This window comes from Lotus japonicus, chromosome 1 (assembly GCF_012489685.1).
Source record: "Lotus japonicus ecotype B-129 chromosome 1, LjGifu_v1.2".
Taxonomy (NCBI): Eukaryota; Viridiplantae; Streptophyta; class Magnoliopsida; order Fabales; family Fabaceae; genus Lotus; species Lotus japonicus.
This window is the reverse complement of record NC_080041.1, coordinates 93,344,996-93,362,266: the sequence shown is the minus strand read 5'-3', so window position 1 is coordinate 93,362,266 and position 17,271 is coordinate 93,344,996. Positions and strand designations below refer to the sequence as shown.

General features: G+C 36.4%; 2 protein-coding genes across 5 annotated transcripts; one reads left to right on the top strand and one right to left on the bottom strand.

Annotated features, from left to right (window-relative positions):
- Positions 1–4,364: 4,364 nt before the first annotated feature.
- LOC130727917 (two-component response regulator ORR10-like) lies at positions 4,365–7,353 on the top strand. Its single transcript, XM_057579214.1, has 5 exons — positions 4,365–4,712; positions 4,964–5,064; positions 5,146–5,229; positions 6,811–6,881; positions 7,006–7,353. Exons 1-5 carry the CDS (start codon positions 4,616–4,618, stop codon positions 7,127–7,129), a joined length of 477 nt encoding a protein of 158 aa, XP_057435197.1. The 5' UTR covers positions 4,365–4,615; the 3' UTR covers positions 7,130–7,353.
- Positions 7,354–7,983: 630 nt separating this feature from the next.
- Positions 7,984–15,956, bottom strand: LOC130727916 (pentatricopeptide repeat-containing protein At4g28010-like). 4 transcript variants are annotated; one of them, XM_057579212.1, is made up of 5 exons: positions 13,673–15,956; positions 13,515–13,564; positions 9,209–9,522; positions 8,987–9,114; positions 7,984–8,605 (listed from the first exon to the last, which is right to left on the bottom strand). In XM_057579212.1, exon 1 carries the CDS (start codon positions 15,913–15,915, stop codon positions 13,711–13,713), a length of 2,205 nt encoding a protein of 734 aa, XP_057435195.1. In that variant the 5' UTR covers positions 15,916–15,956; the 3' UTR covers positions 7,984–8,605; positions 8,987–9,114; positions 9,209–9,522; positions 13,515–13,564; positions 13,673–13,710. The 4 variants fall into 4 exon arrangements, with proteins under 4 accessions (XP_057435195.1, XP_057435194.1, XP_057435193.1 ...); XM_057579211.1 differs by having other exon boundaries at positions 8,987–9,535; XM_057579210.1 differs by having other exon boundaries at positions 8,987–9,522.
- Positions 15,957–17,271: the final 1,315 nt, after the last annotated feature.

Here is a 17,271-nt window from a genome sequence, read left to right as displayed (position 1 = left end):
ACTGCATCAGAGAAGTTTAGCCTACAATAAACTTCTCTTCTAGGATGCACGGGTACCGGTACGGTACCCGGTACGGGTGCGGTACCGGGTACGTGGTACGGCAATTTCAAAAAATTCTAGGTGCGGGTACGTTAATGTAGATATATGTATATTTATGTATATAGTGAAGTAAAAATAGAAAATATAGGCTATATCAAACCTCTAACATAGACAATAGCACAAAATGAGAAATAGCTCATAAACAACCCCTAACATAGAGCTTTAAACAAGAGACAATAACACCAATTAAAATAACATTCAAGAGACATAAGATTGTTCAACATCAACAACAACAAAAGTCTTATCTCACTAAGTGAGGTCCAATACAAATTAAAATAACATTCAAGAGACATAAGATTGTTCAACATCACAACAAATAATCAAAATGATAGATTGTTCATCAACCAACATCAAAGCATTCAAACTCCAACAGTGTTAGTCTCATTATTCCCTTCTTCAGTGAAAAGAACGGCCTCCAAATCTGGTTCATCAAGGGAAAGAGAAGCAACATCAAGTATACTAACTTACTATTTGTGGGAAAATATTTTTGAATTATTTAATTAGTAAAAAAATCAATTTTTTACACTGAAGTACTCAGCGGCCGCACCGCTGACGCACCGCCGACGCACCCAATTGCCCGCGACGTACCCAGAGATTTTCGGTGCGCACCGGAGCACACCCAAGGCGTACCCGCACCCGGTGCCGTGCTTCACAACTTCTCTTCCTTTAATAAGGTTTTTCTTAGTTCCTAAGTGTGCTAAGCAGAGACACATTCAAACTACTCATATAAAGAATAGGAAAGAAACATAGGTATATTAAATTATCTTAAAGGAATAAGAATTTTTTATCTAAAAAGCAATACACCAAACACATACAATGTTAAGTACAGTTAAAACATCTATAATCTATTAAGTCTATTATTCCATCACTATCTAACTCTTCCCATTGGTTCTGTCTTTATATTGTAAGATTTCTAAACCAAACAGCTAGAACCTTTCTCATATATTCTATAAAGAAAATTGATGCTTCTGGAACCTGCAAATAAAAGAAAGATTTTCAATTATATAGAAATTATATATTCTTGAGGAAAGTACCTATTTGCATATAAGGAACCATGCTTTGACAGCACAACATAGATAAAGTAGAGATACTTGGATCAACTCTCTAACTTAACTCCTCACATATCAGTTGGAAAAGTACATAAAAAGTTATGTGACTATTTATCTGAGCACCGACAGTTCTCATTTGCACCTTAATATAATTACATTGAAAAATGGGAAAAAATGAATAGGAAACAACCATCATGCTAATGAAATTAATTTGGATCTTTATTTCTTGCCTTCAATATGTTTTCTTCTATAAGCTAATTGAAAGAAGTGATCCTGCAATATACGATAAAGATGCTTGCCATTGAAAGACCATATGTTGAAACCATTTTCCATTTCATGAACTGAAGTCACAACAGTTGCAACATACCTGTAGTATAAAAAGGGTAATCAATATAAATTTCTCATAAATAATAAGTCAAGATTCAGTATTCATAGGTAACAAAAATCCAACACTTCTAAGGCAAATGCCATTTTAGACTGATTTTACACAATATTAAGCCACAAATTTCTGCCTTTATTTGCTGTACCAGTACTAATATACCTTCTAGTTAGATCCCATTCAATATCTGTTGACATAAAATGTTCTGCAGCAGCCATGATTTCAAGCTCATTGACATTGTAAAATTCCAACATTCCATTTAAGCCTTTCAACCAGTTAAAAACAAATAAAGAGAGAAAATTACCTCAGCATCAATCAAGACAAGTAGCAAAGCATCTAGTTTAGAAGGTTCAACCGTTGGTGCCATCTCCCACTTCCTAATAACCCTTGCTCTTATCTTCCATGCTTCTCTACCGGGGCATAAGTTTCAAATGGAGTTCATCTGTGCAGAAAATGGAGAAATAAAACAGATTAGTGAAATCAGTGGAAATAGAGGAGATTTCAAATTTCAAACAGAACGAATAGGAATCTGAAAATTGGGATATGGAATTGTGTTGAATGGGAGTTCACAGCATGGGGTATTTATAGCCAAAATTTGAAACTGAACTGATAGGACCACAACTCTAGTAGATGTAGGTAATCATAATGCAAAAATCTAAAGAAATTAATGGAGATTTGGATTGATACTGACAATTTGACCACATAATCGACCTTTGTAGATGCATTCAACCCTAAAAATTCGGCTACTGAGGAGAGGGAATGACGAATGAACAGGAACCCACGACGGAAAGAAAGGCCTCATCAGATCAATCGAAATGACAAAATTGATGGATTGGTGAGAAGTGGGTGGAAAGAACAACATAAACACGGAAACACAGCTAGGGTTTGGATGAAAGTGGAGAAAAAGAAAGCAGGGAAGGAGAAGTCAAGGCAAAAGAAGATGATGAATGTACAGTGGAATGGGTAGAAAGGGAGATGAAACACGCGATTAGAGATGGGGATTGGGGAGGAAGAGTACTGGCGTGGGAAACGACGTCGTATCCCACATTCCAGTTAAAAAAAAAAAATTAAAAACGAAAACTAAAGAAAAAGAAAGACAGGTGGCGCAAGCTGATTGGATGTCTTTTAGCTACAGTAGTGGGAGAATAAGAAGTAGTAGATTAGATAATAAAGAGAAACAATCATTATATAAGGTTTAGGTCTCTGTATAATAGGCTAAGTTTGAAAATGATATCCTTCTTGTAGTAAAGTTTGAGCTCAGTTCCTACTATTTGATAAACTATCTAATTTTAGTTCCTTACCGGAGGTGGTAGTTTGGCGACCTATGCCACATGGTTTCACCGATCCTACGTGTAATTGTCACATGATTTCAGCGATCTTGTCGGAGTTATGCTAATTAGTGAGTTGGTGGCAAAGCTCCCCAGACCACCACCACTAATATAGACCAAAATCAGGTAGTTTCTCAAATAATAAGACTATGTTCAAACTTTACTCCGAAGAGTAACCATTTTCAAACTCGGTGTATCATACAGGACCAAAATCTTATTTAACACTTTGTTGTTATTATCAAATTGTTCTGAAATATACCCTAACCCTAGTCCTTATGCCTTTCCACTGCTGAAGATATCGCATATCATATCTCCAATAATTAACTTAGAGAAAACAATCAATAGCTTTCAAATAACATAATAATGTTAGAGGGACCCAATATTAGAATGAAAAATTATTTTTGAGAATAGTTTAATTTTTGTCCATTGTAAGCTGTCACATGATTTGCACCGAAAAATCAACTAATGAAATATTGCAATTATTTAATAAGTCATTTCTATATTGTCCTGTTTCATTTAATTAATTTTTCAGATTGATCCCTGAAAAGAATAAAAAGAGGGGAAAAGAGACCAAGAGCCAGAAAGTCAACGACATGCTAAAGGAAGGAAAAAATGCTGATTTTGACGTAGATAAAATAACATGGTCATGCTTTTTTTTTTACATTAGAAAGATAAAATGCACCCTTATAAATTGATCTTTGGACTTTTCCCTCTCAACTCATATGTCCCTTAACTCTTACCACTTGAGCTATCATTCGGGGACAACATGGTCATACTTGGAAGTTGGAACTAAGCATATATAATTTAAATTTAAAAGAATTATAAATTGTTCATGTTATTTAAATTTCACCATCTACAATATATTTTCATCAATTATTAAATATGCGTCAAGTAATTAACCACAAAAAGAATAATACAAAGGAAGAAAGCAATCATATGAATAAAAACATAAGACATTCTATAAATAATAAAAAAATAAAAATGAGGGGTATGTTTAGAATTTAGAGGAGTGTGTAAATTGTCACATGTGACTTAGAGAATAAGTGAAATTATTTTCCGATGTACCAAAAAAAAAAGAAAATAAGTGAAATATTGTATCTATTTCTTTTTTTAGAAATATTTAAAAAGTCTCACTTATTTTTTTAGTAAACAAAGAAAGATAAACACAATTTTAATATAAGAAAATATGGAAATTTTCACATGACATTATCGAGCTCATGCAACGGGTTGTATTCCTTTAAAACTTTCGTCATGGGTGGTTTTGTCAAAACAGTTGTTAAAATTTAGTCAAAGGGGGCAAGTCACAAAAATGCAAAGGTATCATATAGTACTTGCTAGTAAGTTGGGTTAAGTGCAAAGCACAAAGAAGGACGTGCACATGCATGAACAGAATAGAGATTATTTTTTTTTTTGAGTAAACAGAATAGAGATTATTATTATTCGCTATAAAGGGTGAATTAAAATAATAATGAAAAAATGGAAATTTTAAATTTGGTAGAACACCAACCCCTTCTTCCCTCATTTCTTCCCTCATTCTTCAATTCAAAAACCAACCTTGAAGATCCTGCAGATTCTGATGAAATCAATCTGCGGGATACCACATTCCAAACTGCCAGATTTCCTATGAGGATTATGTATCATAGGCTCCAATTTAAAATGACACATTCTGATTCATTACCTTCATCTATCCCTCAGAGTCTTCTATATATCCCTCTTCCTTGTTGTGGCTTGCACATATCATCATCTTCCAAGTTATTGTAATGGCTGCACAGACCCCGTTCCATGTTTTGGCTGTTGATGACAGTCTTATTGATAGAATGTTGATTGAGAGACTCCTAAAAAGATCTTCCTTTCATGGTACTTTTCTTCTCTAGTTTTTTCTTTTCTTTTAATTTGATTTTTATTATATGTGATGACGAGAACATGAGTATATTGCTTGTGTAGTCATTATGTTATTTCAGTAATCGTATTAGATACTCAAACAGTGCATACACAACGTTTTTCTTGTGATATCTACTAATGAATTTCTATCATTTTTCTGAAGTTGGGATTTGGATTAGTAAATTTGAAAAATAATATCTTCTGGGGAATTTGTGTTGAAATCACAGTTACTACAGTGGACTCTGCCAGTAAGGCTTTAAAATTTCTTGGTTTGGTTGAAGATGAGTTGAGGAATTTTGACACTAATGTTGCTTCAGAAATTCATCAGGTCCAACTCTCTTGCTACACTTAGGGGTTAAAACTTGTTACTGGATACTCACTCGTGTGCTAAACTTTGATTCAATTACAGATGCAGGATGTAGATGTAAACCTGATCATAACAGATTACTGTATGCCAGGAATGACTGGCTATGATCTGCTGAGAAAAATCAAGGTGAGCTTTCAGAATATTTTTCAATGCCGTTAGAAGAGGCTTATTTCAAAATTATTTGAACAGTACTCTAGCTTCAATTTCATTAAATTCTGCAATAATTATCAAATTATGCACTATGGATTTGATTTTGGTTTTCTATTTAGGAAACAATTTGAAAAAGAGAGGATCTATGTGGTGCCCACTAGGGTGGACAACTTATTTTTTGGTCAATCGGTGGACCATCATTAATCACCGTTGGATCTTGGAATATAAGAATATTCTTTAATCGGACGGATTGGTTGGATGATTAAAGGGTAAAAATATAATTTGATATCCCTTACAAAGAAAATCAATTGGGTGAGTTCATTGTTGTTGGCACTTATCCTGGTGGGAAGAGCTGCATAACCTGCGTTCATATTCCCTCTGCCCTCCTCTTACAAGCTCTTCTTCTCCCAGCTCCGGCGTCTTGCTCCATCGCTGGCCACATCATTACCATCAACCTCGCCAACGCCGACGTTTCCCTCTCCAGCATCCTTTTCCTTCCTCACCCCCATCCCCTCTTTGCAACACTTCCTATTACAAAACCCAGAATCATAAACCAAAGAAGAAAAATTGAATCTTTTTTAGTTGAAAAACAAAGACAAGACATTAGCAAGAAAAATGAAACCCAAAAACCCAGAAACAACAAGAGAGAAGAAATATTGATTTTTTTTAGTTGAAACCCACAAAAAATAAAGACAATGCATCACCAAGAAAGCTGAAACTCAAAAACTCAGAAACATGAATAAGAGAAAAGACGGTGGTAGATCTGTGTTGTGTTAGCTTTTGATCTGTGCTAGCAAAGAGAAGAAGATGAAAGAAGAAAAATAATCAGAAGAGAAGATGGAAGATAGATCTGTGTGAGCTTTTGATTTTTGTCGATATGTGTGCACTTTTGATTTTGGTTTTTTAAGAGAAGAAGTTGATAGATCTGTGTTATGCTAGCTTTTGATTTTTTGGGTCTCATTTTCTGAGTTTTCTATGTTTGGGCGAGAGAAGAAGCGTTCATGGATTGAATTTCCAAGAGACCAACATCACAATTCAAAGAACGATAAATATTTAATTAGTAGTGTGTGTTGTGTCCAATTGAATCCAAAAAATCAAAGCTCCTCCACGTTTCAATTGAATCAATACAGTTTTAACGCACAAATCCATCTTCCATACACCCTTCTGATTTTGTTTGTTGTGTTCATGTTAGACAATTGAAATTGAAAACAATAAAGGTAATGAGGAAGGACTGTGAAAGTAGGGTGAGGGAAGTGGGAGGAAGAGGGAGAAAAGGGATAAAGTCTGAAGTTCCCTTGGTGTAAAGTCTAATATATCCCTGGTGCACCGGTGGACCAAAAATAAAATGGTCCACCCTAGTGGGCACCGATCTATGTCAATGTTCAAACAAAACAAAAACTCATTTCTGAACTCTGAATTGGGATTATTCCCAAAATTCTAATTCCCAATATAACAAATCACAAACCAAAATGTTCATTGCCATCATAATATCCTATTGCTTGTTTAATCTCCTCCAGTTTGTTGTTAAAAAAATAATATAAGTTTATTGATTTGCAGGAAACTAAATCTCTTAAAGACATACCAGTTGTAATTATGTCCTCAGAGAATGTTCCATCAAGGATCAACAGGTAAGGAAATTTCATCCTATAACCCAATCCAAAATCAAAGTCATTATTTTGAAAATGACAGATACATATTAAAGCGGCATCACATGATTAAATTGAAATTTGACTTTACTATTGTTTGTATCAGATGCCTAGAGGAGGGAGCTGAAGAATTCTTCCTGAAACCAGTTAGGCTATCAGATTTAAACAAGCTCAAGCCCCATTTGTTGAAGTCAAGAGTGAAGGAAGAGCAAGACCAACCCATCAAATGACAAAAGGAAGAGCATAAAAGAATCCACTCCCCATATAAAAGTAGACTAAAATGTACTAGTTAAAATTTGTTTCTAAGGTAAATTTGAGAATGCAAAGGTAGTTCCTAGAACATTTTCCTAGGTAGATTGTCAGCTCAATCATGTAAAAGGGTTATTAAGCTGTGTAAGTCCTGATGTAAGAGTTGAATTCAATTATGGTGGACAAATAGCAATTGATTTGGACATTATTTTCCTTCTATTATGTCTCCTATGGTATATCCTCAATAATCATGTTTTCATTCTTAGATTAAATACAAAATCAAAATATTTTTCCTGCCACCCAAACTGGAGGTTACAAGTACCTAGTGTTAGAACTTAGAATGCATGTATTCTCAACAAAGACGTCAGTTTGCAAGTATAATAGTAGCAACTATGAGGTGTGGAATTATGATACAGAAAGTTTGGGTGATCAATTAGCATTAATAAAGTGGTGGACCTGATTGTTGACTTCAACTTCGGATGCTTTCCTTAGATGGAGGCGGAGGTTGAGGTTGAGAATTTGGAGGAGCAGGTTGAGGAGCTCGGTCCGAGGAATCGATGATTCGATAAAGATCAGGATGTGTTCTAACACAATGTCTTCCTAAATCTGAGTTTGTCTGAAACACAGCTAAACACAAATTGCAACAAAGCCGAGGCTGAGGCTGAAGAGGTCGTCCAGGCATGATGAACAAGTGGTTGAGGTTGAGGTTCACAATTCGGTGGATGTGGATCTGAAAAACAAACCCTAGATCTGGAAATTAAATAGGTAATTTGGTTGAGAATTGGTTCCAATACAGAAAAGGCACTCAATGTACCTGACTACAGCTTCTATCATATGAACTGTGATAAGAACAGAATTTATTTATAGAATAAGTATACAACATTCGTGTTCGAGAGCCAGTCTTTCTCAAGTAGATTCTGGAATTTCGAGAGTCCAGTCTCTCCCCATTAAACTCACAACTTCTGAATGAATCCTAACAGAAGATACAACTCTTATTTATAACTACTCCTGTATAATTTAAATTTAAGTTCAAACCATAGCAATTACCTAACTGCTGTAATCATAAAACTACCCACAACTAGTAAGTAGTAACTAATAACTAACACAAACTGTCCATAACTGACTTAATTTAAATTAAAGCAACCCAGGTACTGTTCACACAGCAACCTATCAAACTGCAACGTCCTTCACTTCAAAATATTGCATCTTGTGCCCGTCTAAACACTTGAAGGATCGGAGACCGGTCCAAGGCCACTTGAAGACATGGTTTCTGTTGGGCTGCAATAGTCTCTATAATGAGAAGGAAATAGTGGGTTTTGAGGAGAGACCGATAAGTTTGTTTCATCTAATAAGATGCAGGAAACAAATCCATGAGCTTCTTCTTTAGTTTGGCGTTCCAGTAGATCTTGATATCATTGTCAGTCCTTTCTGGCCACTGAGCAGCTATCATTGAATACCTGCAATATTGTGAAGGAAAATAAATAAATGTCTTCATCAGTCAAACATCTGAGTGGGTGATGTCGCTAGATCTAAACTTGGCATCCAAGTGGAAGATCAGCTTTCCAAACAAGACAGATTCTAGATAATGACAAATGGTAGTCAAAATTCATAGTTATTATGTTTACACCCTTTAATGAATTTCACCAGAGAAATTCGTCCTTGATTGAAGGAAAAGGGGTAAAAGAATGTCCATGTGAATAATCTTGGTCTGGATAAATGATTTCAGATTTAATTGCAAGTCAGGATGAGCCAAAAAAAATTGTTGAAGCAAAATCACTGGTGGGTGTAGCTATATATCTATACTCTACAGTGCATAAAAATGTTCTAATAATGTATACCTGCTACCAATGTTAGCTTAAAGGCTACAGAAATTATTGTCTTCCTCGTCCAAGAACAGTGATGGCCCCGAGATAGTGAACCCAACTCACTCCGCAACTTTTTCCACATCTATATGATCTATTTAGACCTAATCATATATCAAAGTCATCATCTTATGTATAGGGAGCATATCTAGTGAAAGGGAGGTTTTTTATGCGAGAGTGAGAGGGGCAATTTCTAACCCTTGGATTAAGATTAATGGCTAAGATTAACAAATTCCAAAAAACCCTCACGTGCCTCCTTTGAGCCTGACGTCATCCTCCTCCCCACCTCTGGTACGAACTTGCCTCCCTTTAGTAAATCCCTATTTCCTTGTTGTTCCACAATTTCAACCGCTGTTTTCTCACACATTCATTTTCCTCCTCGTCTCTTCTCGTTTCCATGGTGTGACTGCTCTCCTCCTACAATTGATGACAATTTAAAGGTTGTCAAGATAATGGACTTTCATTCTTCTTGTGACCTCCATCCGCAATGACCGCTTCTGAATCTCCTAAATCTGAAATTTTGGTCTAACATTAAAATGGTTACCAACAGTGAAAAGTTTAATCGATCAGAGGCCTTGAAAATTAAAAGAATATATAACATGCGATTCAAATATGTCAATGCAGTAAAGAAAAGAAGGTTAAAGAGAAGAGAAAACCCAAGCAAAAACCAATGCAGATCCAATACCAATAATCTTCATAATGTAAACCTCTAGATGAGAAGTAGTTTTCCAAATGTAGGTGCATCAATTCTAGAGTCTGTATTTGGTTGCAAAGGATATTTTACAATGTTTAAAGTTCATGTAATATAAGTAACTAACACTGGTTTCATACAAATTTGTCTTTGTTGTTTGTAAATAACATGTTAAGCTAAAAGGTGTATGCAAAATTAAGAAGTCATAAGTGACTTGCCTTTGGCCACAGTAAAATTTCCTAGCACAAATACCACTTGCAATGACAAGGTACTTAGTGAAATAGAAACAACTAGTGTTCTACCAAGTGCAGCAATGAGCCGAAATAGAGAGAGCCATCTGATAGAATGCTAAATAATGCCAAGAGTTGTCGGAAAAATCTGATGATATGTTAAGGACAATAAACTGTTATCATTCTTGTCTCTACTAAAATCAAAAAAATTAAGCTTCTTTCCAATTGATGACAGTGGGATGGCTGGACCACTACATGGTCACAAAGTAAAATAACAACAGCACAAACTTGATGCAAAGTGAAATGACATCTCAGTTTTTTTTAACCTTTATATGCTTGCCATTTTTTGCAGCTGCAAGGATTGTGGACAACCTGCATGCTTGCTGCTAGAAACAGCAGATCCAATTTTTTTACAAGATTCATGTACCCAAATAGCCATTGCATTACTCTATAGAAATGTTTATTCTTCATACCACAAACAATGTTTATTTTGGTCAACATGCTATGAATGGTATTAAGTTAAGAGACTTGTATCTATTATATCCATTGCACCAATTTCTCTATTGAAATACTAGAGTTTAAAATCAATCAAAATGACTCAAAATTTAATCAATCTCATGCCACACATATTTTTTATATATCTCTCTATATATAATTTGATAGGTTCCAACTTAGTCTTCCCTTTGCTTCCGTAGCTATTTAGCAACCAGCATGTTTGAGAGAAACTCTTTAGGTAAAGGTTCATTATATGCAGAGTTCAAAAGTAACATACTAGGCCAAACTAATGAACCTTGACCAATGTGTGATGTGCTTTTCTATAATTTATATTGTCACGTCAATATATTGAAATATGCAGCAACTTGACAATTTGATGCTGCTAGAAACATTCCAGATACATCCAGTGTTCCATGCTTCTCAAAATAAAAAGGCGATTGGCAGTCATGTTGTAAGACATGATGTTCCTCATGGATTAGAGGTAGAGGAGCCTATTCCAATGGAACCAGAAGCAAATCTAGCTCCTCGAACCAACATCTATTGGGGAAAGAGCATCCATGAGCGGTTGATTTTGTGGATGTATAACCTACTGTAGAAGCAACTTGGGTTGCAGAAGGTGTGCTTCGTGAGTTCGTGGGCAATATCCTGACTTCTATGATTCTGCCTTGAGGACAAAGAAACTTTTAAGGGAGGCGGTATCGTGGGTCATTTGACTCAAAAGACTGACCCAAACCAAAAATAGTAAAGGAGGGAAAAAATAGTTAGTTAGAGAAAAGAGAATGTATGTTTATGTTAGTGGAGGGATAGTTCATGTGGGCATTATGTTAGCTTGTTAATTTTTTGGCCTAAGCCGTGGGCATGGAGATTCGTCCATAGCTGCGAGCTTAGCTCTGGTTATTTCCTTGATTTCCATTCAGTGATTAATGCATTTCATTTCTTCTATAATATTCTCCCTGTAGATAGGATCGGTGTCCTATCAGATGATGTGATTTTACCATCGTTCTAAGGAAGAGCAATCCAATTCCCTCCAGTTCCATGCTAATCAAAATACTCCTACAACACTAGAACGATAAGAAAAACATATTCACGGCTCTATTCCTTCGCAATCTTCTCCATTTTCAGCTATGTCAGAGGGCATTTCAACACTCCTAGGATAAAGACCATTAGCATAAGTTTCATTGGCATGAGAGAAATTTGACTTGGCCTCAAGATGAGAATCAAATTTCCGAACAAAATTTACTATCACAAAATTTGATATCAGATCAAATAATACACAATATATTAATGACTTTGTGGAATATCAACAAACCATTACACATGTGACACTAGCAATACTGCCCACCCTCTTGCACACTTAAAAAGGTAATTCATTTGAAACACTTGTAAGAGAGACCATAAACATGAGAGCAATCCACTCAGAACAAACACTGGCTACACAGTTATGTATACTTCTATTCAATAATTTGACAGGCTTAGACCTAAACCTCCTATAACTAAGGTCTATGTGAGGCACCAAGATAGGGATGGGGTTGTGCTGAACCCTAGCCAAACAGCACAAGGTGGTGTGCTGAAAACCTAGCCAAATAGAATTAGGATTTTATATTTTTATTAGTTTAATTTATCCAGTCAGCATTAGATACTATATTTTACTATTATATTTTATTAGGTTATTTGGTTTAGTATAAATAAGTTGGCTGTACCTCTATTCGGGAGTTTTTAGGAGAATTAGGATTTGGTGGCTGCTATTGGTGTCCAGTTTGTAATTCTTCTCAAGAGCGATATTTCTAATAAACGTTTCCAGTTTTCCTTATCTAGTTATCTCTTAACTTGCAACTCTGCTTTTCCTAAAGGGGGGTGCATTTCTGCTTTCCTAAGGGAGGGTGCGAAACTGTTTGGTTAGGCCAGAGCCAGACTAGTTCGGTTTCTCTGTTCTGTTTGGTACCAGTTCTAACATATTTTCTGAAAACTCAATGGAACAAAAAGAAAAAAAAAAAAATGCCTAATTGCACCAACACCCAGAAAGAAATGTCATGATCAACGAGAGTAAGTATAGCATGATAATTCTTACGGTCTTACCAAGACAACTAGTGCTCAAAACTCACAATCTCAAGCTTAAGATCGCTGATCCAACTGCAATTTAACTGAGGTTGCGATTTAGATCAGAGAAGCCACCTGACCATGATGGTGCAATCTTATGATTAAGAAGCGATCTTGACAACAATGTTCAAATTCCCTAATCCATCCTGTTTTTCCAGATTTCACAATTGAAGAAGGCTGTTGGAACAGGCACAACATAAGCTTCTTTATCGGAAGGACAAAGAAGCTGAGTTGGATGACAGCGATGAACCTTAAACAGTTCTGTCGAGCAAAGATGTGATTAGACATGGGGGAGCTTATAAGCAATATCTGGTTAAGGGGAAAAATAGATCTGTTTATGACACTACTTGGGAGGATGAGTTCACTTCATCATCCACTGCCAATTTCCAAATTTACCCTTTTGAGGACAAGGCTCTTATTGGTAATGATAGAGCCGAGCTGAGTTCTAATGTTAGTGAAGCCAAAGAGACCATGGTCCAAGCGGACCCAAGACTTGGATAGTTTAATCAAGGAGAAAGAAGGTAGTGTAGGGAGCTGCTCACTAGAGGCGTGGCCAAATTCGTATGCTGAGAGGAGAGTAGGGATTAAGGAAACCATTGAGAATAGTTAGAGACCTAGGCTCTAGGATGGGGTGAGTCTTTTTTTTCTCTTCTTGCAAGAACTTTGAGCTCCTCTTTAGTGGAATAATACTCATTTCTAGAACTGTTCTTCTTTGTTTCCTATTGGATTGTCTCCAAAGTGAGCAAATAATCCACCATTGATTTAATTTGGAGAACATCGTAACTTGGACCTAGACCTACAACAATTTAAAGGTGGATACACCTTTACTTTACATAAAGGCTCGCTTTGGAAGATCTTTTTCAATACATGAGGAGGTAACAATGACATCTCCATAGGATTGATAAAATTATCTAACATTCATATACTAGAGAAATGAATGGAAAAGTAACCCAGATCTAAGCAGGCACAAAGCAGATAGGAAGTGTCTTACCTGATCAAAACCAAGACTGAACAAGTCTGCGCTAGCATTAGACACAGCAACTGAAATAAAACCAAACCAACTTGATAAGTCTGGCTATTTAACCTATGCAATAAAAGTAGATAAAGCATGGAACATAGTTTATTTAATGAAAGACAATATAGACTTACTTAAAAGTGCCACGACATCACTTCTTTTAAAACAAAAGCTATCCCGCAGCAAATAATTGAAGCTCTGGATGAACCTTATTCAGTCTCATCAATAGTTCATTGCATTTAATGTTTGCTCCTTTAGATGTATGTTGCGAAAAATTTGGGAGAATCTTCTTTATATCAAGATCTTCTGTGATGTTACAAAGACAAGCCAAGATGGTAGAAGTTAATCTTGAGTTCAGAACAACACCCTTGTCACCCATTTGTTGAAGCAATGAAATGATTTTTTCTGTCTCTCCGATCACACTATAGCCTTTTAGCAAAGAATCAAACAGAACAGCATCTGGTACATGGCCACAAGAGACCATTCTCTCATAGAGAGACATAGCCTCATCCAACTTCCCAAGCTTGAAGAACCTATTTATTAATATAGTAAAGGTAAAAGCATCAGGGACCAAATCCATGTTAAGCATTCCTAATAGCAATTCCTTGGCAGATTCAACATCTCCTCCTTTGAGGATTCCATCAATTATTATATTAAAGGAGACAACATCAGGATCACAGTTCACATTTCTCATTTCTTGAAACAAATCCCTAGCCTGCTTCAAACTACCTTCTCTACACAACGATGCCATTAGTGCATTGTAATCAATTACTGTGGGTCTAATCCTAGAATATCTTCTTTTAACGAAAAGCCCTCTTGCGAAACGAAGCATCTGCATTTTGCAAAGACCACTAATCATGACACTATAGGTCACTGAATTAGGGGAAAATTTCAAGTCTACTGCAGATTTCCATAGTTCCAATGCCTTAGTAAGCTTTCCAGCATTTAGATAACCATGAATCAAAATATTGTAAGTTACTATGTTACAAGGGAACCCCCTTTTAACCATGGTAGAATAGATCCCTACAGCATCATCAAGACGCCGCTCCTTGCAAAGTCCCTGGATTAGAAGATTAAACGTGTAGACATCAGGCTTCATATGGAATTCTTTGCTCAACAACAACTTCCAAAGGTCCATTGCCTCATCAATTTTGCCAACGCCACATAGTCCTTTCAATAATGTGCTGTAGGTAAACACATCAGGTTTCCTCCCCTTCTTTACCATCATTTCTAGAATCCCGAGCGCATCATCTACCCGACCTTCCTTACAAAGTCCATTAACAATGACATTGTATGTTAAAGCATTTGGCTCTTTCCCCTTTTGTACCATCAAGTCCAACACTTTCAATGCATCGGATGCCCTCCCATTTTTGCCAAGCCCATCAGCTAAAATTGTATAAGCAACAACATCAGGATGAACTCCCCTGGTCGTCATATCATTCAACATTTTGGAGGCTTCTTCCAACTTCCCTTTCTTGCAAAGACCTTGCATCAAACAACTATAAGTAACCACATTGGGAGCAACATTCTTTTCCAACATCTCATTAAAGAGTTCTTTAACCCTCTCAATGTCACCACTGTTACAAAAGGCACTAATGAGAGCACTATACACAACCACATCTGCATCCAAACCAGTCTTCTTCATCTCCTCGAACAAATCCAAACCCTCCTTAACCGCCCCATTCTTACAAAGACAATTAATCAAAACACTAAAAGTCACCAAGTTCGGCCGGCACTCCCCGGCCTTCATGGCCTCAAACAAACCCCTAGCTTCTACCAATCTCTTAGCTTTACAAAGTCCATTTATAAGGGTATTGTAACTAAAGACATCAGGCAAAACACAATTCCTCCTCATTTGGCAAACCAAAACCATGGCCCTGTCATAGTCACCACTTTGACAAAAACCCTTCAACACAAGCTTCGCGTTATACACATTAACCTCAAAACCACGCTTCATCATCAAACCCAGTACCCCAAACGCAAAATTTGGCTGGTGGGTCTTCACAAAACTTTCAACCAAAGCACTCAAGGAAGTAAAAGCAGGCAAAACAGAAGCGGCAACCATCATAGAATAAACGGACAAGAGAAGATCATAGTGTCTTGCCTTTCGGAGATTATCTATGAGGGAGTTGCAGGCTGATACTGAGGGCAATGAATCAGGGTCCTGAATGGCACGCTGAAAGAGAGAAACGGCTACAGAAAGCAACAGAGGAGGATTGGGTTTGTTACGCTGGGATTCTACATGGGGCGTTGAAGAAGAAGCAGATACACTGGTCGGAGCAGAGAACCTGGTACGAGGAGGGGCAAGGATGCGTTTTGGTTTCATGGTTCTGCTGGTGAGATTTCGGTGGCTGGCTGGGATGTGTCGTGTTTGCATAGAAAGGAATAGAGGAGGGAACCAATTTCAGTTCATTTTTTTCTTTGGGAATGAATTCTGATCTCAAACACGGATTAAAAGAGATTAATTAGCATAGTATAGGTTAAGTGGTAAGAGTTAGAGACATATGGGTTGAGGAGAGAAAAGTCTAGGGCGGTTAGATCTTGTTAGTGGCTCTAGCGAGGTTTCCGCAACAAGTTAGTGCTGGTCGTTTATCAAAAAAAAGGTTAGTGTTGGTCAGAGAGAGGAGGAGCCCGGAGCTAAGTTATCGTCGGTGATAGATGGGCATCTTCATCCTCGAACGGTGGGAGCGATGTCGTTCTCCTATTAGCGGTGGTTCAGCATATGGTGGCTTTCTCTGACAATGAAAAAAGGATGATGTCCGGGATCTCAAGGGTTTATGCGGCGGCCTTGAGATGTATGTTTTCTGATCTTTTCCCATAAATTATTCTTGATGGTTACATGTCTGTTGATGTTTCAGATCTTGAAGATGTTCCTGATGCGGTACTCGTCCTAGAAATTTCTCTAGTTGTTTGCCGGTTCGATGATGTCTTAAAGTCTGAATATGAGATGATGTCGTCCTGTGGGGGCTCTGATCGCGAAGGAAGGAGGGTGTTGTAATTAAATGATGTTCTTTTATTGCGTTGTGCCCAGGTGGTAACTCAATGTTGATCCCCTCTCTTTTGCTATATGCTATAGGGTTCATCTCAAGAAAAAACTTTCAAATGTATGTTTTCTTATTTCTAAATTTATTTTTATTATTTTAATCCGTAAACTTTCTTTCATAAATGTAATCAAAGTAACACAAATTTTGAAATATTTCATGCAATAGAAAAATAAATACACCTCATGCACGCACAAGTCACATTACTAGTATCTTTTCCGATGTATCAAAAAAAATTTTTTTATCAATTTACTTTAAAAATATTCTCCACAAACAATCATTCATTAAATATAATACATAATGGTTGCTGTAAAAAAACTAATCAAATATATTAACTATCGTAACAACTAAACTAACACCACTAATTTTTTAGTTAGAAACTTGTAATTATTTACATTAAGTTATTTAGTTTGTGGCTACATTTTTTTATTTACTTTGAATTTTCATTTCTTTTTTATTCAATACTAGTAATGTGACTCGTGCGAGGTATAAGACTTAAGTAGTCGAAATTCGAAAATGATAAAATAACTCTTCGTTGAGAAGTAGGAATCAACGATGAACATAAGAACACATATTGCTAAATAGTTGCTTTCAAAACTCTCTAATAAGGTGTTTTTGATTGTGTGCTTTCTTCTAACAAATACTAGATTTAATTGTTTTTTTGTTCTTAATCATTGCCATTGCGGGATTTG